The 24,348-nt window shown below is 37.7% G+C and overlaps 1 protein-coding gene across 2 annotated transcripts in view; it reads left to right on the top strand.

The window, feature by feature from the left end:
* Positions 1 to 24,348, top strand: part of NSD2 (nuclear receptor binding SET domain protein 2) — a 79,172-nt gene that overhangs the window by 17,138 nt on the left and 37,686 nt on the right. For both annotated transcript variants that reach the window (XM_075499604.1, XM_075499603.1), the window contains exons 3-5: positions 13,895 to 14,060; positions 19,538 to 19,704; positions 20,074 to 20,565. In XM_075499604.1, the coding sequence (XP_075355719.1) occupies positions 13,895 to 14,060; positions 19,538 to 19,704; positions 20,074 to 20,565 (825 nt within the window). The remainder of the gene's footprint in view (positions 1 to 13,894; positions 14,061 to 19,537; positions 19,705 to 20,073; positions 20,566 to 24,348) is intronic.

A 24,348-nucleotide genomic window follows, 5' to 3' on the forward strand; every position in this document is an offset into this window, starting at 1 on the left:
GCCAAACCAGTGAGCTACCAAACTACCAAATCAAGACAACCACCTGCTTGATCTCAGACTTTGCAATGTTATAACCCTATTCTTTTCAGAGCACTTGAAACACAGGGTCATGCTTCTGGCTCTTTTTTCTTGCATAGTGCACTTTAAAGCACAAAGGGCAAAAGGAGAAGCATTTGAAGGTCACAAGATGTTGTTTTATCATATAGCTCCTTGACTTCAGTAAAACGTCTGGGGCTTTTCTTTCTCTAACAGGGAGGGTTTGCAACTGTGCAGATTTAAAATAAAGGAAGAAAAGCATAATACTAGGGAACATGCTGAAGGAGATTTTTCAAATGTTTGTCCACATGTAGACTAGTGATATACATGTGTTCCCTGTGATCATAACTGTAATGTCTTAATATCAGTGTTCTTTGGTTTCAGGTCCCTGCTGTAGCTGTTATTTCATCGCCAACATCCAAAGCCTTAATGTTAGTGCATCATACTGTGGTTTTATGTAGCTGATTGTGGCTGCAAAGTGGAAGTTAGAGAAATATCCTCAGAGTAAAAGCTGATTAATTTTGCACTTAGATATCTGTTTATTGTAGGTTACAAGTTAATGTAAAACCTGTTTGTCTGGTTTTATTTCTGGGCTGTTTTCTCTCTCAATTTGTCCAAGCTCTTACTCTTTTTGATTTAGCAAAAATCACTATGGTTCAAATACTGCCTTTTGTGTAAGGTAATTATATCTCTGTTTGATGGACATAGCAGATTACTGTCTTGCTGAGGTGAGAGGGATATCGTTTAACAAATGTTCCAGTGCTCTGTTGTTGGGTTTTCTTGTTGTTTGGGCATTTTTTGTTAACATAAAGGAAGGCTGTTTAAAACTTTATCTGCAAGTCAGTTTTCAATTGGGAATAACATGATCTGCCCAGCTCTGACATGAGTTAGGTTTCTGTTGATAACTACCACCTTTTCCAGGCCTCTGAGAAACAGCTGTACTGCTTTCATGTTCCCAAGGTAAAGGAGAGGAAGTGAGACAAGCCATGGCTCTTTCCTCCCTCCCGCCTTTCACCCTTCTTCCCCCCCCACCCCTGGTACCTCTCCACCTGAGGAGTTTACTTTAAAATCCAGGCCTCTTCTGATAAGGCCTGTTTTAGCAACTTTTATGCCAAGGCACTACACTGATAGTGGTCTGGCACCACCTCCAAATGTTCTGTGTTATTGGTGGTAGGTATCACATGTTAAATGTTTGGATTGACGTCAAACCCATGGAATCCCATAGTTGCCCACTTGATAGTGGTGCTCATGAGAGTGGCAGTATGCTTCAGTACTAGATTTTGTGGTGGCTGCTTTTTGAGTCATTGTTTTTGTCAGTTCTTGCAATGCTACCAGTTAGGAATGAGGACCTTCCTTGATTTTTTCTCACTCAATGCTTTTGTTAGAAGTGAAACAATCCTGTTTGGAGGAGAATGGCAGAGGTTCACTTCATATACTAATATGAAGTAATCCAAGTCCAATCCCTAGGGCAATCCAGCGTGTCTGTATGGAAAATAGAGTACATATATCTGCAGCTCTCATGCTGGTGGTCCCAAAGTAGGTCTGTGCTCTCTAACCCTAAGAACAGCTCTGTATGTGATACTGGCACATTTGAGCTTGTTCTGCATAAGCCGGTATGGGCCTACAAGTGGCAGTTTGCCCTTTTGGCATGGCTTCCTGGCATGACTTCCTAGCACGGGTGCAGTAGCTCAGAAAAGCAGCAACGCTGTGTCCAGAACAAACCTGGAAGTCCACACACTGCTATACTTGCTAGTTTAGGGATTCCAGCTGTGTAAGATGTACATGATCCAAAAGCTGTACCTTCCACATAGCTTCCTATACAGTTTTCTTGTAGCCTTCTTTTAGTGTTATACCAGAAACTTGGCAGTTTGTTACTCTTTCTGCTCGGTACAGTCTATAATGACTTTGCAGCAGCTATATGGGGGCAATTGCAAGTTACTGGAGAAATTCCACTAGCCCTTGTCATGTGTTTATGTTGCCATTTAATCTTCACAGAGAAAAAATGTTCCGGCCAACTCCATTATATAGTGCCTTTCCCAGCAAATGGCAAAGATTTAGAAATTCAGTAAGGGTAGAACAGAAGCAGTCTGAGGATTATCTGCTGCTTTTTATGCTTCTGTGCTAACTAAATACGGGAAGATGGGGACCACTGAAGGCAGTGATGTTGCTCTGATGCTTGCATCTAATCAGTAGAGATGAGCAAAAACCAACAAGTTCCCTCTGTAAGATTGGAGAGCTGTGCTCATCAAATGTTTGATTATCCTGTTATAGCTGTTACAGCCAGATCCTGAGGTGACTTGTTTTGTTTTAATTTCAAAAAAAGTAAAGAGAAAAAATAAAGTCAATTAAATGTGTCTTTTTCAGAAGGAGGACTTGCTTGATTGATTTTCATCATCAGTTATTAGGAATTCCTGGTCAAGTGTGATTACTGAACTTGTCATAAAATGTGCAGCTAAACTACCATGGGAGTCAGGATCTGTAGTTATAGGGTAAAATGAACTCAATTACTTTTTCTTTTTTAATAGGCTGTTCTTGAGGTGTCAGATCCTGTCTTCAGGTGAGTGATAACACAGGCTGTCGTCATCAGAATCCCAAAGGAGTAAGAGTAACCCTAAAAATCTCTTCGGGGTGATCCCTTCCGGAACAAGAGAAATAACTTACCCATTTTGGAAGGATTCCTGAGCTACTCTTTTGTGTTAGCCGTTAGTAAAGGATTACGTTTAGCTACACCTTGAAAACTTGTTTGTGCTAAGCAGCTCACTATGTGCAGCAGTAATTGTTACTTTGGAACTTTAAATTGTTTGTTCTTAATGCTTCATTGGAAAAGTATCTTAAAGAACTACTTGTATGTTACGAAGCACCAAAAAGCATATAGCGTCAAGAGTATACTGGTTTGGGGGGAGATTAGAAGCTATGAGTATTCTCAGAGTGGCTACAAAATTATTTACAGAAAGCTTAAGTATTTGTTCAAGGCTCTCCATACCAGACTTCCTGTTCTTGTATGTAAAAGTGGCTGAATTAAGTACACTTTCTGCGTAAAACTGTCGTCTCCATACATAATATGTAAATAATTTTTTTCCCCTCTCTTCATAAACACATTGGCGGAAGAATCCAAATCAAATATGAAATAATATCTTGAAGTGATGACAAAAATGCTATATAAGAACAGTTCTACCAAGTTGGATCAAGGAGCCGTTTAATGCAGCACCTCAGCTCGGGGGTGAGGTTCAACGGAGGATGCATAATGGAGAGTATAGATGTGGCAAATGGTGGAGTGATGCTCTCTTTGAATACATTCAGCCTCCAGCATTTTGTGACACAGAGGTTTCTAGAGCTGGTGACTTTGTATTTAATAGCTGTAGATGGCTAAATTCATGGAAGAAGGCCTCATTTTTTTTTTGAGCCAGTGTGAACTTTTTGCATGCATGTCATTAAGTAATAGAGCAATAGAGCAGCTCTTTTTCCTTTTCAGTTTGCCACCTACTTGTTTCACTTGATTGTCTCATAATACTAGAAGTAGGGATCATGGACAAACTTCTCTATTACTGATAGTTTTATAGATTTCTCACAAACCTGCTCAATTTTTAATTTCAGCTTGAAGAGTCCTAGTGCATTGTTCCACATAGAGGAGCCATTCCATAATGTTTCTTCTTGTTATCATCCTTTTTCTGAACTGTGATGCCCTTTGGGTTCTGCTGTCTCTTTATTTGAGAATGAGGGACCAGAACAGTACAGGACGTTCAAGATACAGATGTCTTGTGGATGCAGACAGTGGCATGTTAATGATTTTCTATATTGTTCTCAATTTCATTATTTTTCATTATAAATAATACTTAGCATTTGATTGATTCTTGACTGCTTCTGAACACTGAGCCAGTTTTTTGTGGAAAAGAGCTGACCAGATGTAATCTGACTCAAATTGGAAGAATGTCAGCAACTGTTGCATTGTTTCACACTCATCTTTGGTTTGTGCATTCCAGGACATTTTTATTTTATTTTGGTCTTTTGGGCACTACGGTGGACATGACAGATCAAATAAAGTGGGGAGCAGGCCATCTTCTGGAAGAGCTAACTTCCCTTTACGTCTCAACAGCAGATTGTGTGCCATAACACAGTTGAGACGTTAATGACACTTTTTTGGTTTAATTGTTTTTAAGTTGACCAGACTTACTCGCAGTCATTGCGCTGGTAGCATCATCATTTAAATGAATACTGTAATCTCAGCATCTCCTCTTCATCTCCTGCCACACCATTACCGCTTGGTGTGGCAAGGAATTTTTCTTATTTTCACTGCTTTTCTGTGCAAGATATGGTGAAGCCTTTCTGTTGCTCTGCTCAGTGTTCTGCTTAACCAAAATAATGCATGTCTAACTTTTGTATTTAGCTGAGAGTTAGATCTACAGTTCAGAGTTATGTTACTTGGATGGATTTACAGGCAGATTTTTGGGAAACTTTAGTGATCTGTACCAGATGTCATTTCTGGGCCTTAAAGCCCCCTTTTGTCAAGAAAGAAAGATGCTTTGTAGTAACCCTTAGGCAATGTAGCAAAAGCAAAATATTTTGATCTGTCTTGGAACAGTGATATCAGCCTCCTTTACAAGTTTCCTTGTTCTGGAGTGGAATTCATGTAGGGCACATGAACTTCATGGCCTCCAAAAGAGATCTTTGTTCACAGACACTGATTTTATGTTTGCCTATTACCATGTTTCATTATCTTTCTATTCTAAATAAATAGGTCCAACTGGGCTAATATTTGTATTTCCGCTTTTTGCAAATACCCCAAGTACCTACAGGAGTTGTTCTCTTGTGCATCATAAAATGGGCAGTAGCTAAAAGTGTAAGTTGTCGATAATAAGGAATTAATTCCTTTCTCAGAAAGACAGTTCATAAACGTGCTTTACTTTGGAAGCCCAGTGCAAGAGGGAAAACTGGATCTTGCACAGACAATTGTTAAACAAGGCCTGCTGCACTTGTATGAAGAAGGGAGTTGAATCTGTGGCCTCATAGCAGCAACTAATGCGAGAAAAGCTTGATGTTGTTTCTTTGTTGTTGTTTTGTTTGTTTTGGTAAATGAGTGTCAACTCAAGTGTATGTTGAGGATGCTTGTGATGAAGTAAAATAAATTGGGATCTTAGTTCTTGTGGATAGCACTTTGATCATGTGCTTCATGATGATTTCTTACTGCAATGACTGCCCTATTTTAATATTTGTATGGGATTGGGGCGTTTCTGGTTGGAGTTTCCCAGGTTTTCTGTACATCTTTATTGCTGAAAATAAGGAATGTTTCAGGAATATGCTTCAGCATTGCCAAATCAAGGTAATGTCTGTCTGGTTAGGTTTTTTGGTTTTTTTACCCCCACGTGCCCCTAGGCTGATTAACCACTGATAGTGTTTCTTGCATTTCATCTCTAGAAGAGGAGAACCTACTAGGTATATGTAACAACACAACCTGGATGGAAACCTCTTGTGCCTGCTTTTAGGTATGGGGATTCATTTTAAAGGTCTAGTCTCAAAGGCAATGTAGTACTTGGAATATGTCAAATTATTAGTTAACTAACAGAGCCCCTTTATGCTAAATCAGCATTTGTTCTGTTTAAGCCTAGACAGCTTCTTTCAGAAGTGTTCTTGTTGCAAAAAAGTGTAGAGATAAGTATCTGCCTTCACCAGAAAACAATGTTCTGTAAATCTGGTTGCCTGTTGGCAGTATTATCTGGGCTTGGGTTTTTCTGTTTTCTACCAAGAAAATTAGGATTCAGAACATCTACCCATGCTACCTTGGATGTTTGTGAGCTAGCAAGAGGAGGATATCTGTTAAGAAAGTGTTTTGGGAAAACTCTTTCCTACTCCTACTAAGGGAGCAGGAGAGTGCTAAGCGTAAGGCCCTGATACAGATTCTGATCTTGAAAGTATGTGAAACCATTGTACATGCAGATAACAGAATACATATGGATATGGCATTCTGAAAATCTGTAGGTACGCTGAGATGATTTAGCTTTCATTCTGTTATCCTATGTGAAATTCATATGGAAATTTTTCAGAAATAACTGTTTCCCATGCCAAACTTCCTCATGGCTCTACAGTTATGCTTTTCCAGATTTCTGTGGCATCTCGTATCCACGCTGTCTTATATACCCAGATACCCCATCAAAAGTTGAAACTTTTGAGGGTAGGTGAAGGTTAGAGAAGTTGGATGTAGGCAGAAGTCTTTTTCTAATGCTCAGTATAAAAGAAGGTTTCATTCATTCTGATCAAGCTTTATCTAATTTAAATTTCCGAAACATGGAACCTTTCAATAATAAGCCAGTAACTGACAATTTAAGAGGTCATCTAAATGTAAATTCAGAAGTTCAGTAAAGCAGCTGAAAGAAACTGCTCTCCACATTTTTAAGAAAGATCGAGGGTTGGGAAGTGTTCCAGAACTTGCATCTTACTGGATCTATCTGTGAATGATTGAATCTGTTTCTCTTCAACTCTTAACTCTGAAAAAAGGGTTGTATCCTAGTTACTAAAATACCGTGTTAAGTTTATTTCTAAAATACTTGCTCATATAGTGTTTGTGTAAAGGAAGATTGCTGATTTGGATAGACAGATTTGTTTTTAAATGTAAAAGCATCTTAAAGAAATTTCTCATCTGCTGGAGACTTGCTAATGAGGGAACCAAAGCCAGAAAAAAGAATTGAAATGTAACCAGGAGTTTAGTGGTTGAATTGAAATACAAATTTGAGCTTTTATCTTGTTTTAAAATCCATAATCTACATTATGAATCTCTGTCTAAACTTAAATGGATTTTTATTGTCTTCTGCTTGCTTTCCCTCTTGGAGGGGAGGGTCCTGCGTGGTGATATTCAACATGCTGTCCACGAGCTGCTTTAGATGAGTTTATGGAAAGAAATGGAGGAAACAAACCTATTGTCACAAACCTTGTATTTGGTTTCAAAGAGCCTCAGTCAGCACAGAAAAGTTTTCAGGGCATCTGCAAGCAGAGCAGTGATTTTCTTCAGCCTTTTTTGTCCTCTTGTTTTTATAGCTTTACCATCTAAGCACATTGAAGAAAAATAAATAAATCCTGGTTGTGGCAGGAAGATTCAAATTTAGTGTCTTCTGCAAATGTAATTGTTCACACTGCCAGATTTGACCCCCTTTTAGTAATGGAAGAAAAGAAGTAAGTGGTTAGTAATAGAAGAAAAGAAAAGATAACTTGAAGAAATACATTTAACATAATTGCTCTCAAAATTGAATTCGGAAGGTTTTAGTTAAATCTCTGGCTTGGTATAAAACAATTAGAAATCTGAAAAACTAACAAACCAACCCCCAGTATAGTTTGTTCATTTTTTTGTTTTGATCTGGACTTTCCATGTCCTCTTCCCCCTCAGTCTTTACCTCACTGCACAATATAATGCATGTTTTACGAGGGTGTTGCAGATTTAATTGTGCAGAGGTTGACGCAATGGCCTTTTGAGGGCTGCAGTCTTTGGATGTTCTACTGAAGTGTCCCTTTCTGTTTTATGGAAGATGGAACACAAAACTTAGCCAACTCATTGCTTCTTCCTTCACGTTTCCTCATTCTTCTCCATTTTGTAGTAATAATTCAGCGTTTTATCTTAATCTCTTGCAAGGGTCTGGTTTACTCTTTAGTCTTCTGCCTGAAACATTCTCTCTGTAGGCAGTGGTTTGCTGAATATGTAATTACACAGCATTCTTCCATTAGATAATAAACAGAATATAACAAGACAAAGTGGAAAAACTTATTTTTATTCTTAATACATTCAGTTACTTGTGGTTTACTATCTAAATATACTCCCCCACATTGCAGAAGGTGAGAGTTATTTGGCTAACCATAGAGCCTCTAAGGACTTGTCCTTCTGGGATAAAGAGATTTACTATAATGTGTGAATTATATTCTTTAAAAAAAAAAAAAAAAAGAACAAAACACTAAGGCGGTTACATTTGTGAGGATACTCTGTTTTTATAGACAGAATCATTTAGAATGAGCAGTGGCCATTTCTTAACAGACTTTAAGTTGCCACCCTTTTCATTTGAAGCAATAGTGTGTATTGAGGGTTTTGCATAGATTTTAATCAGCTGTAGTTGTAATTTTTTGTCTTGAAGTTATTTGACTTCATGAGATTTTTGTCCTCAGTTACAGAGTGAGAAGAAGCCATTTCTCTGTCCTGAATGACAGGACATCACTCATTGGGAAAGTAGCTGCATCCCTCCATTCCTTTGCCTGAACACTGAATGGTGATTTTTCTTTTGTCAAATGAAGTTCTTGACTTTTTCAGGAATCAAGACCTTTCCTAAGAACATAATTGTGATGGTGGTTATTCAAGGAAGAAACATTTGGAATCATTGTCCTATTACGTAGTTTGTTTGCTTGTTTATAGTGTCCTTAATCATTGGTGAATTCAAGTGACAGAAGAACATTACAAAAATAATCTTTTTTGTTCTGTTGCTCTCTTTTTCTCCAGACAAACCTATCACCTCTCCTGAACCTCTGAAAGGAATGAAGTTTGTTCTACAACCACTTCCTTAGTTCACTATCTTTCCTGATAGACAGGCAAGAGAAGACAAAACATTTTTACTTTTATTTTTATTACACAAGTCCATGGTAGAAAACAGGAGTATTAGTGGATCAAACACAGCACAAGTAGATAGCAGGACCAGAAAAATACATGGTTTTGGTCAGCAAGCAATGTTATCTTTTCCATAGTAAAGAAACACGTTTGACTGTCCAAGTTCGTGTGTTCTAACTTTGACTCAAAGTACATTTTAATTGCATATAGTCTGTTTAGGGACATTGATTATTTTGTTTTAGTTTCTTTGTAATGCTAGTAGATTGGTTTTTATTCTGGACTGCAAGCAGATCTCCAGCAGTCTGTGTTTGTAGCATGGCCTTCTGTTATAGTGCAGTCCAGTGGAAGTTCTTTGATACAGGATGGAACTGGATTGCAAATGAAAACAGAAGGGGAGATACCAGATATCTGCAAGGTGTTCAATATGTACTTCCCCGTTATACAGAAGAGGAGAGCATTTACTGTCTTCACTTGTCTTAATTGTTCTCTTTTATTTTTGTCCAATATTAAATTCTGGTCATGTATTCTTCACCAATTCTCAACATTGTTCTTTGTCTAATTCCTTTTTTGACAGTTTACAGTTAGATGAAGTTTTTTTTAATTATTTCTATAGCTTTCCAAGTTTGTATAGTGAAATAGTAACTTTTTGATGCTTAAGGTAATTTGCAATAATTTTGAGGGGTTATAATTCCTTGCACGTGTATGCACATGTGCATAGATACACAAAATAGATAATGATAATATTAGTAGCTCTACCACTGATCACTTTAAAAGGGATAAAGTTATCTCAGTCTGACACAACCTTTTAGGTAAGCCTTCTAGGTGTTTTTTTAAAAAAAATTACTTTTGTCCCTTGTTTACTAAACACTCATCATGGTGTTCATAACAGTCTACAAACAAACCTGAAGCTCTCAGTACAGTAAAGATGCTGGCCTTAAATGCATTTTTCTTTGGTCATTTTAAGATAGTTTTAAGCTTTGAAATTACCCATCACTCATGGTGTGTTCTTGACTCATCATATTCATTAGTCAGACCAGAACTAAATGGAAACTGATTGGATTCTTTTGGTCAAATGTAGGCAAAGTTAATTAAATACCAATGTTTTCTATGGCTAAGCCACTTCTTTGGGCTGGTAGAATGCTGACAGCAGTGTCATAAATTCTTGTCAATCTGCCTGTCACTCATCGCTTATGAAAGTGCTGAGAGAAATGACAAACAAATCTGTGAAATGTTAAGGGAAGAGGAAAGGCATGTTAAATTTTCTTGTCTTTTTTGGTCCTTCTCAGCCTATTGCAGCTGCTGGCCCAGATGAGTTTTTGAGGATGCTGGTACTCTTCAAGGCATAATTTCTCACAGAAAAACTCAGTTGCAATAAGGGAATTACTCCATTCCATACTCCATGCCCTCCTGGACAAAATAAACTTAAAATTTGTTTAGCTGCCTTTCAGAGCAAGTGTTTCATTAGGATAGTAATCCAGAAAGTCAGGAATTGTGATGTGTGCCATACTGAGTAGTGCAGAGCCTGTCAAATGGCCTGTGTATTCAGTGTTAGGACTGGTCTGTGTGGGAGTCATCACCTGCTCACCCAGGCTTTGATTGCCCATTTATGTAACTTTTCTGCAGTCTAGTGTTGGAAAGAGGAAAAAAAAAAACCCTGGAATTCCTTCCCAAAGTAGAAAAGAAATATGATCACAAGCTGTTTCCTTCTTCTGTGTAGCATAACTGGTTTAAACTTTGGGGCTAAGGTGACTCAGGTGGTAGTTATCTCAGAGGCTGCAGGGCTTGCCTATAATTAAGGAAGGAGAGGGAGTGGAAATTCTGCAACTAAATGTGCATGTGTTTACTTCTGTCAAAACTGCAGCAAAAGGTAACGGGATGGGGCATACACAGAGCAGTCCAAACTTACTTAGCAATGACGGCAAGCAAAGACTGTTCTGTGCTCCTCTGCAGCACAGAAAGCCCAACAGGCTTTACTTTGTTGACATTTATGGGTAGGAGATCTAATTAGAAATGAGAAGAATTTCAAGAAACAAAAAGTTGTCAAAAAGACACAGAGCACCAAAAATTGGGCACAAGGTGTTTTAAAATAGTTTGATTTTGTGTGACCTTCCCTTGCTTTACAGTTGTGCTCTAAACCAGGAGTCTCCCATCTTAATTTGCTTGCTTAAGTATCATCACAGCAAGAATTGATCAGCTATTGCAGGAGGAGGTATTCCCTGTCTTCTGGTGCATTCACACAGACCACCAAAAGTGCGCTCCAGTCCTGCCTCTGCATCTTCCATGGGTGCACAGTCAGATGCCCTGTTCTGTCTGAATACATATTGTTAGGAATCAAAATTTGCTTAAACAACAATTCCTGTTTTCTTCTGGAGGAAAAAAACCTGCAAGCCAAATTACTTTTTTCTATACCACTTTGTAACTTGAATGGTGATTTCCTAGTCTTAAAAATTGTCTCATAAAGAAGCTCCAGCTCTCATCATATGACAACACAGATACCATCAGGGGACTGGGTGGTAAATTCGTTTAGAAATGCTCTCTTCCTCCCATCCCATCCCATCAATAATTAAAAAACCCCAACCTGGATACTGAAGTAAAATCTATGCATATGACTGCCTTCCAGTATCTAGCATTTTCTGATGTTTTTAAACAATTTAAATACTTAAGCATTTAATGATATGCTGGTGGTTTGCAAAAATATTTTTGAGAGGAAGTATTGAAGAGACTGTTGATGTCCTACAGCTGCTTGTCTCAGAAGTACATGCCAGGAATTTCACCTCACTGTTTACTGTCAAGATACCTATTAAATAGATCAGAGTAATTCCCAGCATGAGAAAATCAAACTAAACCAGAATGATGTGGGAAAGTAAGATGGAAGTGAGTTCATAGTGATGTTTTCTAAAGGTTTTTAAATAACTTCATATGAGAGCTCTTAAGAAAATTATGTATGTAGAATTCTGTGCTGTATTTTGCTATTCTTTTAAAGTATGTGCATTTTATTGATAAAAGAAAACACAAATACAGCAAGTGTTGTATAGATAAAATTTGCAGGTTTTACCAGAGCCTGTCATTTTCAAGTTTTTTATCACGATCCAGTATAGTAAAAGAATTCTGGGCATATTAAAATTTGTGAAGTGTTTGTAGATATATTGAAATGCGATACTCACCCCTGTACTGCCACTCCTTTTAGATTATGCTGCAATAATAAGCACTGCTAGAGCCTTTTCATTATTCCAGCCAGCTCCCTCTCAGATTGTAGTCATAAATCTTTACAGCTTAGTTGCACTTTCTGAAAAATACAGGGACTCATAAATTAAAAAAGAGATTCCGAATCCTGAGTAAATTTTACATTTCTGAAAAGTTAACTCATTGAAAAATATTTTCATCCCACTTACTTAGTTTAAATGCTGAAGTCAGTTTGTGTGTGTTAGGATTAATGTTTTTCTGGATCTGTTCTTGGCATATGTATTTCTTAATTTTTAGCTTTTAAGCATAACTCTTCGTGTCATTTCACTGCTAGAAGGAGCATTTGATTTTTCACATCTGCTTGGAATCTTTTAGGTCCATTGAGACTGCTGGACTTGAGGCAAGCTCAGTGGGAGGGGTTTTCTGACAGTCTTACAGAATCCTTAGAGAGCCAAAAACCTTGAGACATGGGAACATGGCTCTAGCTGGAGGCACATGAACCAAGTCTGAATTAATCAGAAAAGCTGAATCACTGGATGAGTAACTGTCCCTAACAATCAGATGACATAGCATCACTTGTGTTTACCAGGCATAGCTTTAAAAGCTTTGAGGAAAGGGGTTTCTGCGTACATTAGGCTTTAGGGTTTTTGATTGGATGTTCCTCTATGTTTGAGTTACAAAAAAATCTCTATGCTGTTGCAGCATGTCAAAGATTTTTGTTGTTTGTGTTTGGAAAATAATGTGTAATTAGTTATGGTAGTATTCTCTAGATTTAAAACTCTGTACGACGTAACCTGATCTACTCTGATTCAACATAATGCTCCAAATACTTGTTTCCACATTCTAGATTTCTGGTTTCTTAACAGTGTTCTTTCTTTTCCTCTCACCGCTTTTAATTAATTAAAACAGAATTTTGCTCCAGCTCTAATATTAAATCCACTGAAAGCCTGAAGCTCCAGTCCACCCTCTGTATGTTGAGCTGGTACTACACAAGATGAACAATGTAATATGTTGCATATAAATTGAGTACTAGAAAAATGAAAAAGCAAATTAAAAATGTGATTTTTTTTTTTTAACAGATATCTGTAATGAGACACATTCTGTGCTTTCTTACGTCCAGAGTTAGTGCTTACTTACATAAAGGCATTCATTATTTATATCAAATAGAACAGATGAAGCCAAAAAGACAAAATGTAACTAACTTCGTAAATTGGTTTTAGTTTGGTGAATAAATGTCTGTGTTGCTGAACTTTGTTATGATGCAGTAAAAATGTGTGTCTATCGTAGGGGAACACAAAACTCCCTTGTAGTTAGGAAATAGTTCTGTAATTGTTTTCCAATAGCTAAAATAGCTTTAGAGCACCAGCTGAGCACTCACAAACTTTTACTGCTAGAACTGGAACACAAAAAAAAACCTTGCGAAAGGGTGTGGGGAAGGGTTCATGTCACAAATTCTTAGTATGTAAAAAGGCAGCTGAAAGATGCAGAGTTTGGGGGTTTTTAACTGGTTATTTATGTAGTTTCTATTCAGACATAAAGACAGTATTTCAGTCTATTCTAGTTTGGGATTTATTTATTTTTTTTTTTTTTTATGTAAGAACATATTTGTGTGTATAGCGCTTAACTTGATTAATAGTATTCAATACAGAGGGGGGTTGGCTCTTCCACATCTACATCCAGTGCTCAGTTAATGTGTTTGAAATTAAAGTAAGCCTTCCTGATGGTCTCTCAGGAGTTATTCGAGAAGATAAAGGCAAACCACAACTTACTTGCCAATATTTCTAACTAAAAAAACCCAAAAACATAAATGGAACTTGGGATTTTTTTGATGTGAGAGAACAACAATTATGACTTAAAGTTTTTATTACGCATGAAATATAATTATTGTTTGTTAGCAAAGATGATAGCTCTTTATTCTGCTGAACAATTTCTTATTTCCCTCCTTCCATTACCACTTTGTGTTTTTACATGTAATAAGAATGTTTAAACAGAATATGAACTGTAGTTTGTTGTTTATTTTTGTACGCTATTTAGTAATCCTAGTGCATATCTGAAGAAATATGGTGATAGGTTTTTTTGTTTTTTCTTTTTTTATCTTTTAAGGCTCCTGCTAAGAGAGATCCAACTCAAAGTAACATCAAAGAAGACAAAGTCCATCTGTTGAAGTATAATATAGGAGATCTAGTGTGGTCAAAAGTGTCTGGTTTTCCATGGTGGCCATGTATGGTTTCTGCTGATCCTGTTCTCCATTCCTACACTAAACTAAAAGGTATGTCAGTGATGCTACAAACATCCAGATTTCTCCAGGTATACATAACCATTATTATGGGAAAATTCTGTTCTTCATTTTATCTATTCAGTTGTATCAGTAACTGAATCAGCTCCTTGTTGTCAAGAGGAGTGTTAAAATCACTTAAACACTATTCTTGAGCATATAGCAGACAGAGCTTTTTTTCCACTGTGTCTTTTTAACTCTGAACATTCTCCGAAAGATACCAAAATTGTGATCTATGAAACTGTGTGGAGTCTTATTAAAAAAAATGATCTGGTGGTGCTTTCCGTTGTTTTTATGGAGATGCTTGGAGAAGTGATATGGGCTAAAAATTTTACTGAAAGCTAATGGGAATTAAATACTCTGATGATTATGCTTTACTAAAAGCAATCCATAATTCAGGCAGCTAAATTTTCTGTGATTCATAGAATCAATACTGTTATCTACAGACAACATTAGTTGATTCTATATGCAGGGACTACCAAGTGTTAATGAAACTTTTAAGTAGGAATCTGTATGATTTCTTAATCTCATTTGCAGCTTTGTTCTCTGTTCTGATACCTGAAACTTTTGAGGAGTTGTAGAATGAATGTAGAAACTTTTGCTGGTTGTAGAATGATAAAGTAATATAGGTTGGAAAGGACCTCTACAAGTCACATGGTTTCCAAGTTAGAGCAGGTTGCTCAGGGCCTCGTCCAGTCAAATATTTAATGTCTTCAAGGGTGGAGACTTTGGAGCCTTTCTGAGCAAATTGTTCCAGTGACTGGCAGCCATTATAGCAAGAAGACTTTTCCCTTTATCTAGTTGAAATTTCCATTGTTTCAACCTGTGTCCGTTGCCTTTTGTATTAGCACTGTGTGAATCAGATTGATGAGGTGCAATTTGCCCTTGGTGAGTCTGTGCTGACTATTCCCAGACACCTTCTTGTCTTCCATGTGCTTGGACATGTCTTTTAAGAGAATTTGCCCCATGATCTTGTAGGCATTGAGAGTATGCTAGTCAGTCTACCTTGTACTTCCCCAGATTGTTCTTGTTTTTCTTGAAGATAGGTGTGATGTTTGCAATGTTTGCCTTTTTCCAGTCATTGGGTGTCTCCCCTGATGGTTGTGACCTTTCAAAAAGTATAGAGGTTACCCTTGCAATCACATTGGCCAACACCTTCAGCTCCTTCTGAGGCATCCCATCTGGTGCCATAATCTCATAGATGTCCAATTTGATTAAGTGCTCCCTGACTTTTTCTTAATATGCTGTGGGTAGTGCCTCAGTCTTGCAGCCTTTATCACTAGACTAAGGGACCTGAAGCCTTGGGGGCAGATGTTACAGTTTAAAAAACAAACAAACAAACAAAACCCTGAGACAGAGAAGGCATAGAGGACCCCAGCTTTTTCTGTGTCCTTTGTCACTCAGTCTCCTCCTTCAGTGAGCACTCCTTAGCCTTCCTTTTGCTACTGTTGTATTTACAAAAGATCTTCTTGCTGCATCCCTCACTAGTTTTAACTCCAGCTGAGCACTGTAAACTATTTTTTACTATGTTTATGCCAAACTGTGCTGAAAGTTTAGAAAACCTGAAAACAGAATCCAGAAAACATGCAGATTAAGGAGAAAAGCAAGAAGTTAATAGGAATATCAAACCAAAGTAGGAGCACATAACTTTGTTTTGATATTTATGCTTCTAAATACTTTCATGTATTTTATTAGATCAAGCAGAAGTATTGGCTTCTGTTGTTACGAACAGAGTAGGTCATTTACTTGTCACTAGAGGTTTCAGTAACTTTGAAATATGTATTTCTAAGTCTGGGAAAGGAATGTTTTTGTGGTTTTGTTTTTATGTATTTTTCAAGGGTTGCATTGAGAACTTGGAAAATGGACTAGAATATACATTTAAAATTTGCATTGGAATTACAGATTTCCAATGTGGAGGGACTGTAAACATGTAGGATTGGAAATCGGAATAATCTTGACACTTGGGGGTGTGGTCTGAAAAAAAACGCAGTTCAGTAGGAGTAAGCATTGGATTTTTACAGTGGTACGTGATCAAGCTGGGAAATGAGTGGAAAGCTGCATTTTCGCAGAAAGGAATCTGAGAGTCGTAATAACCCATTGTAGTTTTCTCTGCAGAAAGACCAAAGTCACACTGACATAAATTAATAGTGATGCTTATAAAAAGCATGAGGCAGATCCTTTGCTTTTCCAGTGGTAGCATGGCCTCAGCAGGAGTACTTTGTTCATTTCATCCTGTTTGGGTCATCTCATTTCAAGAAACATGGACCAAACAGAGAAGGTTCTGAGAACAGCGTGAACAGATATCTAGGAGTCTACCTGCATGGGCAGACTGAAGAACTGGGGCTGTTTAATCTGACAAAGAGGCCCTAAAGGAGAACCCAGTAACTGGCCTTAAATAACTTAAGTTACATGCAAAGAAGAAAAGACATAAACTCTTCTTTTTCTGGGAAGAAGAGTGCTTAGTAGCAATGCATATTTAGACTCCATATTAAGAAGAACTTGGAAGGGATAAAGATAGTGAAGCATTGGGGTGGATTGCCTGGAGAAATGGTGTGATCTCATTCACAGGAGGTTTTTAAGAACAAATTGAATGAGGATCTCTAGGATTATAGCTAGATTCAATGTTGGTAGTAAACTAAATGGCTTTTTGAAAACCCATTCAAGCATTCATACAATTGCTAGAATGGTTATTATAGACTCCTCAGACAAATTTTTCTTGTAGCATTCTTTCAAAGTTTTGATCAGGCAGTCCCTGTGGTTTTAGTCTTTGGATTATTAGGTCTATTATGAGATAAAGAGTTGGATTTTGAGAGAAATAAAGCTGTTTATTCATTCCTAACTGAATTACTCTGCTCCTTGAAAGGAGCAAGGTTTATGCTTCATTATCAAGAATATCTGTGGTAGCTTTTTGTAAGAAACTATAGAAATAGATCTAGCAAAAACCGATGTCATATGTCTGAATGCAACCTGTGGAGTACTAACAGAAAGAAGGGCCCACATAGTTTGAGATGTTAACTTCCATCTCACTGAAGCAATACGGCTGATGGTAATTTCTGATATTTGGTCTGAAGTTGGCTTGGGGCCTGCTTTTTCCTTCAGGAGGTTTGACTAGGTCTGGGCAGCCATCATAACTGATAAATGCATGCTGATGTGCATATTTCCATCAGTATGTATTTCCAGTCTTATATTATCTTCCACCTACCATTTACTATTGAGGCACTATCAAAAGTCTCCTGTTCCAAACATAAGAGTTCTTTTATCTGGGAGTTGTAGAAATACTCGGCTAGGTCTCTGTATTTCTCATTTCTAGGATTAGGATCAACAGTGTTTACAAACAATCTGAATTTCTGGATGCTAATACTTGATTTCATCATTGCAGCTGGTTAGGCTTGAGTAAAGTTTGTAACTTTCAACTTGTGGGATGCACACTTTCATGTAAGGCCCGTACTGAGTCAGACCAAAGCTCCATCTCATTCAATATCCTGTCTCTGACAGTTGTCAACCACAGATGCTAGGGTACAGAAAAAGACAAGTAATGGTGGTGGGTCCCCAGAACATTCTCCCAACCTTCAGTAGCTAGTGGTTCCAGGATACTGAGAGCCAAAAATTATGTCTTTGTATATAACAACCCTTTATGAATTCCATTATTTTATCCAGGAGCATTGATACAAATTCAGCCCACAGCAGATATCTAAAGATTCACAAATAGGTTCAATGATTCTAGTGGTAGGCACTGTTATTTAGACTCCTTAATTAGGCAGTTACAGCTATCCAGCATTACATTGTAAAAGGAATAGAGTGTGTCTGCTTGGAACTGGGCTGTTGGCTGCTCAGAGGCAGATCTTTACAGGTGGTTGTAAATCCATCTCTGTCTGCAGCTGGGATATCCTGGTAAAATACAAAAATTATCCTTTATTTCATCATAGACAGATTAAGTCATCGGAGTTCAGTAGTCTCTAGTTAAACAACATTTTCTTAATGAGGACAAAATAATTCCTGTGAGAGATTTGCTCCTGACTGCATTACTGGAACATGTATTAGACTACTGGATTGGATGTGTGATGCATACAGTCCCAAGACCTTTCCATATGCCATTCCTCTAGATTCTCATATCTGATCTCAAATGAGTCATTATTGGTCTTGTAGCTCTCATGTATGTTTTTTTTATATATATGTATGTAATGGTTAATAAAACTGATGCACATACCATTAATTAGGTTGCTTTCATATTATTGTTCCAGATGCCACATCTTGAGACAAGATCAAGCCCCTTTAACTATTGGCTGATTAATTACAAAAAGAAAGTTCTTTCTAAGTCTAGAAACTCCAGTTATAATAGTGCATGAAGCAATCAACTAGATGCATTTGCTGATTAAGGTAGAAGACATGCAGTGTATGAATAACTTGGCAAAATCTAGACCTTGTTTGAAGACATCTGTAACAGAGAACTGTGGCTGTTATTTGTTCTTACTGGGTAGACATCCTTACCTGATTTCCTCTTCCTCCCAGACTATATGTTAGGCATACTGATGTGATGATGCCTTGAAGAACCATAGATACTGCGGGGCGGGGGGGGAGGTAACTGATCCTTTTCTAGCAGGATTGAATTTACAAACACAAAAATTTAGGTCATCACAGTTACAACCTTTTCTATTTTTAAATGAGAACCTAATTTGAACACTTAGACAACAAATCTGTGAGTTTTAATGAAGGAGGTGCTAGAGGATGTCTTAAGTCTGATTCTCTTACCTCTGCCTTTTAGAAGTTAATTGTTAACTGTGAACTCTTTGATGAATTTTGAAGGTGTTGCCTTCCCCCTTCACTGTAGAATAGCTGAGATCCCTAGAAGGGGAAAGTTGTATGCCTGTATGTTACTACAGTGAGACAGTATTCCTCTTTACAGTCTTAGAAGAATGGATGTTTCTTGTCTAGGTTTCCGGATTGTTCTCTTATCTTCCTGCTCTCCCTTCCACCGCCCAAATCCTTTTCATTTCTTGCTTTGATTCCTTAAAAGCTTGGTTAAGATGAAGTTGTGATTGCAAGTGTTAAAACAAGCTGAAGTATGTGTTTCTGTTCAAGAATATTAAAAGATAAAGTTTAGGTGAATCAGAGATGAGGCTGAGTACACAGGCTATCCAAGCTTAGGGAACTTTTTCAAATGAAGCATTTTCAGAAACATCCAGGCCTATGTGTAAGTTAATATACATAGAAAGCACTGACAGATGATTGTAACCTTAAGTTAATTTAGCAAAGCATATTCTTGTTTGGAATTAAACTATTGGGCTTTTGTGTCAAACTTCATAGATTGTAGCTCAGAGACTTTCAAGCCGGTTAACTGGGTTTTTGAAAGGTTAACCAATTGTACTGTGCTTTTGTCATGGTAACTATAGCAACTTACAAAAGGCTTCAAGTCTGAAAGTGCGGATAACAACCTAAGTGGTATCTTAAATACATTCATTTTTAATTTTCAGGACAGAAAAAGAGTTTTCGTCAATATCATGTTCAGTTTTTTGGAGATGCCCCAGAGCGAGCCTGGATATTTGAGAAGAGCCTTGTGCCGTTCAAAGAAAAAGACCAGTTTGAACAATTATGCCAGGAAAGTGCAAAACAAGCCCTCACTAAAGCAGAGAAAATAAAGGTAAGAGGCTTCCAAGTCAGACAAGATTTGCAGCTTTGTATTTTACTGTTACAGGTATGTACAGATAGAAGTATCTATTCTAGAAAGCTTTAAAGACAGCTTGTTTTACAGAGGCTTGTAGTCTTATATTTCACTTACAGATGCAAAGAATGGGATGATTTACCACTGTTCGTTACTTACTAAAAATCAGTACTCTTCTGCTTTGTCATTGATTCATGCATGGTATCAGTACTATCAAATACAATTCCATTTGAACGTCTGAATTATAATTATACGTTACACTTAGTCTCTTGGAATTGTTTTGTGTTAATGTTGGCATTTAGAAATCAAAAGTGGGCAAATTTCTCACGCTGTCGTCTTATCTTGCAGATGTTAAAGCCTGTTTCAGGGAAGCTGCGGCCACAGTGGGAGATGGGTGTTAAGCAAGCAAGTGAAGCAGTAGGCATGACAGTGGAAGAACGGAAGGCCAAGTACACCTTCATCTATGTTAGGGACAGACCTCATCTTAATCCTCGAGTGGCAAAGGAAGTTGGCATTGCTGTGGAACCATTAGAGGAGATAGATGAGTCATCTTACTCAAATGAAGAAACCACTCAAAATCTGAAATCAATAAAGGAGTCTGGCATTCCTAACAAGAGGAGGAGAAGGACATCAAAATTGTCTGCCACTGATGATACACAAGAAAGCAGTCAGTTGGGGACTAAGAATACTACTCCTCAAAAGTCATCTGAACAGGCAGAATCCAAAAGAGGGATAGGCTCCCCTCTCAATAGAAAGAAAACTCCAGCATCTACTCCGCGAAGCAGAAAGGGCGATGCAGTATCTCAGTTTTTGGTCTTTTGTCAGAAGCACAGAGATGAGGTTAGTCTCTTTTAGCTGTTATTGTTGTTGATTGCCTCTTCTCATTTCTGTACTTAAAGAAACTTCTTTACATTAGTTGACAAAAACTAGTTGTTATTGTAGAATCCATAATACTTTGGGCTTGACGAGGTATGCCTGCACGAAATCTTAGTCTAGACAGGAACAGAGACAGAAGGGAATGTAGATAAGCAATATAAACAAGATAGTGATAATGCCATTGTACTTTAAGCATAAGTCATGTTAGTATCTTCCTACATAATCTAATAATCCTTTGTATTAGCCATAATTTTGTAATGTATGTAAAACACAGTAGATATGCATACATATGCTCAGGCAAATATAACAAAGGTTATGCTGTTTATGGCAATCTACTTGCAGTTAGCTTGTATGTTCTTTCTGAAGATGTGGCTCAGTTCCTTCGGTGTGCTCTCTTGTCTTTGAACTACTCAAAAACTCCATTTACCTACCCAGTATCTTTTGCTGAGCTTCAAAAGAAGCTAGTTACCAAAGCCTGTGAAAATCACTGTCAGCGTGCAATCTGCTGGGACAGAAACTGGGTCCTCTTTAGAGGATTACATTCCAAGACAAGGTAGAATAAATAAATACCTTAATATCGACATTTCTTAGGAAGACTGTTAGAAGCATAAAAGCAGTACTGCTGTTCCAGCTCATTACTTTAAAATCATTACTATCATTTTTCTTCCTTACAACCCTCTTCTCCATTTGCAGTACAATTCCATGCACTGAAAGAAGCATGATGAGTTCTCATATTTTCTTGTAGTTGTACTATTCCATAATACCCACAGAAGGACCAGAAAGTTAATGGTGACTTTGTCACACCCTTTAGCTACTGAATGGCTGACTTCGTTATAGGATATTTGTGTTAGAAAACATTAATAGAGAAGAACTTTATAAAGAAAAATTGAAAGACAGATTCTGTTATATGGAAGTCAGTTAGTTGTGGTTCAACTTAGGATCTTTTTAGATCATCGCAACTTAAGCTAATATTGAGAATGACAATGGACACAGCGTTACATATACCTTTTAGTGGCTTTGGTTAAATTGAGAAAGGCATTGGCAGTTCAGGTTGCTGGCTCCAGAAAGGAAAGGGTTTTTTAGCCAGACTATTAAATACAGATTTTGACATACTCATTATGAAAAGCTGTATGGGTAAATCATCTGTCTCACATTTGAGAGACCTGAGTTCCATTTCCAGTTCTTTTATAAGTAACCTTGTGTCTTGGATAGTGGCAAGGGGGAATTTCCTTGGCCTTTAACGTAGGTATCAAGAAGTCTTGTGCAATATTGAGGGACACGAAATTACTTCTCTGGAAGAAATGAGATTATTATGACTCGTTTTATGGACTCTTAGCCAAACATATCTTACCACAGAAGAGACATGCTGAGTCTCTGATGTTATATTTCTATTTTCTGTGCCAGTTCTCAAGTTTCATTCCCTACTATGGTTATACTGTAATTCTCAAATTAATAGATGGAAAATATGAAGACTATTACAGTATTTGACATTGAGGATGTGCTTTGTCTTCAGTGTCATTTCGGGAAACTGAAAAACTTGCATAAACTTGAAAAATCACACTGGTGATAGTGGCTAATGTTGCACAGAGTTTTAAGTAGAAGGAAGTAAGTTTCAAAATACTACATAATTTAGAGTACATCCTACCATTTCTGTCTAGAATACTTTTAATAAGATCAGTCATGAAAACCCAAATCCACCTGATTGTGTGATTCATTCTAATAGGTACAGAAGCACTTCTGTCTGTAAAACAGAACTAGGTTACGAAAACTGCAGATACTAGGTAACTGCAGATAACAGTCCCTCTAACTGAGCAGGGACCAAAAAAAAGAAAAACGACAAAAAAAAAGCCAACAAGTGATGCAACTGCTCACCACCCACCGACCGATGCCCACACGGTCCCCGAGCAGTGATCGCTGACCGCTGGCCAACTCCCCCCAGTTTCTATACTGAGCATGACATCATATTGTATGGAATAGCCCTTTGGCCAGTTTGGCTGTGCCCCCCCCTCCCAGCTTCTTGTGCACCTGGCAGAGCATGGGAAGCTGAAAAGTCCTCGACTAGTGTAAGCACTGCTTAGCAACAACTAAAACATCAGTGTGTTATCAACATTATTCTCATATTAAATCCAAACCACAGCACTATACCAGCTACTAGGAAGAAAATTAACTCTATCCCAGCCAAAACCAGGACACTTGCACAGAACCTAAGTTACCTGAGTTTAGTTAACACTTCCAGCCTGTCATGTTGCTTTTAAAATGGCAGGTTTGTGTCTTCAGTGGAAGGTGGAGATTGTATCCAAACTTGTATTTGGAGTTTCCCCTTCTAGGGGCTTCATAAGCCCCTAGGCTTATGTGGTTCAACTTGCATGGTTTGCTTTCCATCCAAGAGTTTGTTTTGTTGCTGTTGTAGGTGTTCTCGTGCTTTAGAAGGAGTGATAATGTTGGCCAAAAAACAGACCTGTTTTTGAGCTACTTGTATTGGTGGCATCTGAGAGTTTAGTGTATGGCTACTTTAGTATTTGCATGTAGAAACTTAGAAGAAAGGAAAACTATGAATCCAGAAGAGGCTCTCTGGCCCCCACACTTGGGAAGGGATGAAAGTGAATGGAAAGGAATGACTGTAGACTTCTCTTTTGGGGCCTCCAATAATCATGAGCTCTCTTAAAAGTAGAGCCGTTTCTGCTGTGTCTTGCTTGGAGTCTGGCTTTGTATGGTAGTAGGATTCATAGATCGGTTTGGTTTTATTAATTACTATTTTTTGTGTTACTTCTTCTGGGGATAGGAGGGTGAGGAATAGTTGAAATTTTTAGAAATGAATGATGGCTGCTTGAAGACTGGATGAACTGCTGGAAAATGTTTTTGATGATTTAAGAGGCATGCTTTCCTGAGGGAGGCATTGAAAGCTTGGAGCACTTTCGTGGTTGTAGTGACGCATTAAGTATTTTGTGCTGTTACCAAAGGAGTAAAGATATATTTTGTACTATTGGCATTCTTATGCGCTTCATCTGTGAAATACAACCATAGTAATCATTAGAAGGGAGAGTCTAACTTGAGGTAAAAGTATAGTTCAGTGACAGGCAGACAGCTATACTGTTTATATTAATTCATTGATTTGGGCCTTGAATCTGTTTTGAGGTAAATTAAAAAATAATTGAGTATAATAATTAAGTATAATAATTGAGCCGGGATTGAGTATTACAGTATGAAGACTTTGGAGAAGACTGCTGGGCATTTTCCTTGGAGGCCTTATTTGCAAGAATCCCGTAACTGTTAAGAACCATGAGTGTCTTTTGCTTGTCATTTCACAGTGCTCCTAGTCAGTTGAAAGTTGGTTTTATTCGTATTTTGGTGGGATTGGAGGTGATATTAAACTGTATTTCATTTGTGTGAACAAAGCTAGTTATTTCTTAGAGAATTAAATAACTCTGTGCCCTAGTTGAGCACAATGAACTATATACTTAGCGGCAACGGTCAACATTGATGCTAATTTCTTTTCCTAAATAAGTGAGATTTGTGGGAGGGGTATCTTCTGGGTCTGTCTACATTATCCCGTCTCAACTTTTTTGACATTGTTGGATCTTAATCAAACTTTGAGTAGAGGCCTCCAAAGGTAGTTGTATTCTCCAAGCTTTATGCAGATGGGTTATGCCAGATAGAAGGAAGAGAGCTCTTAGTACTCTACTAGGGGAGAAATTACAGCATGAATTTCCCTACTAGACACTGAATAATCTAAATGGGAGGAAGGTA

This window comes from Mycteria americana, chromosome 4, assembly GCF_035582795.1.
Source record: "Mycteria americana isolate JAX WOST 10 ecotype Jacksonville Zoo and Gardens chromosome 4, USCA_MyAme_1.0, whole genome shotgun sequence".
Classification (NCBI taxonomy): domain Eukaryota; kingdom Metazoa; phylum Chordata; class Aves; order Ciconiiformes; family Ciconiidae; genus Mycteria; species Mycteria americana.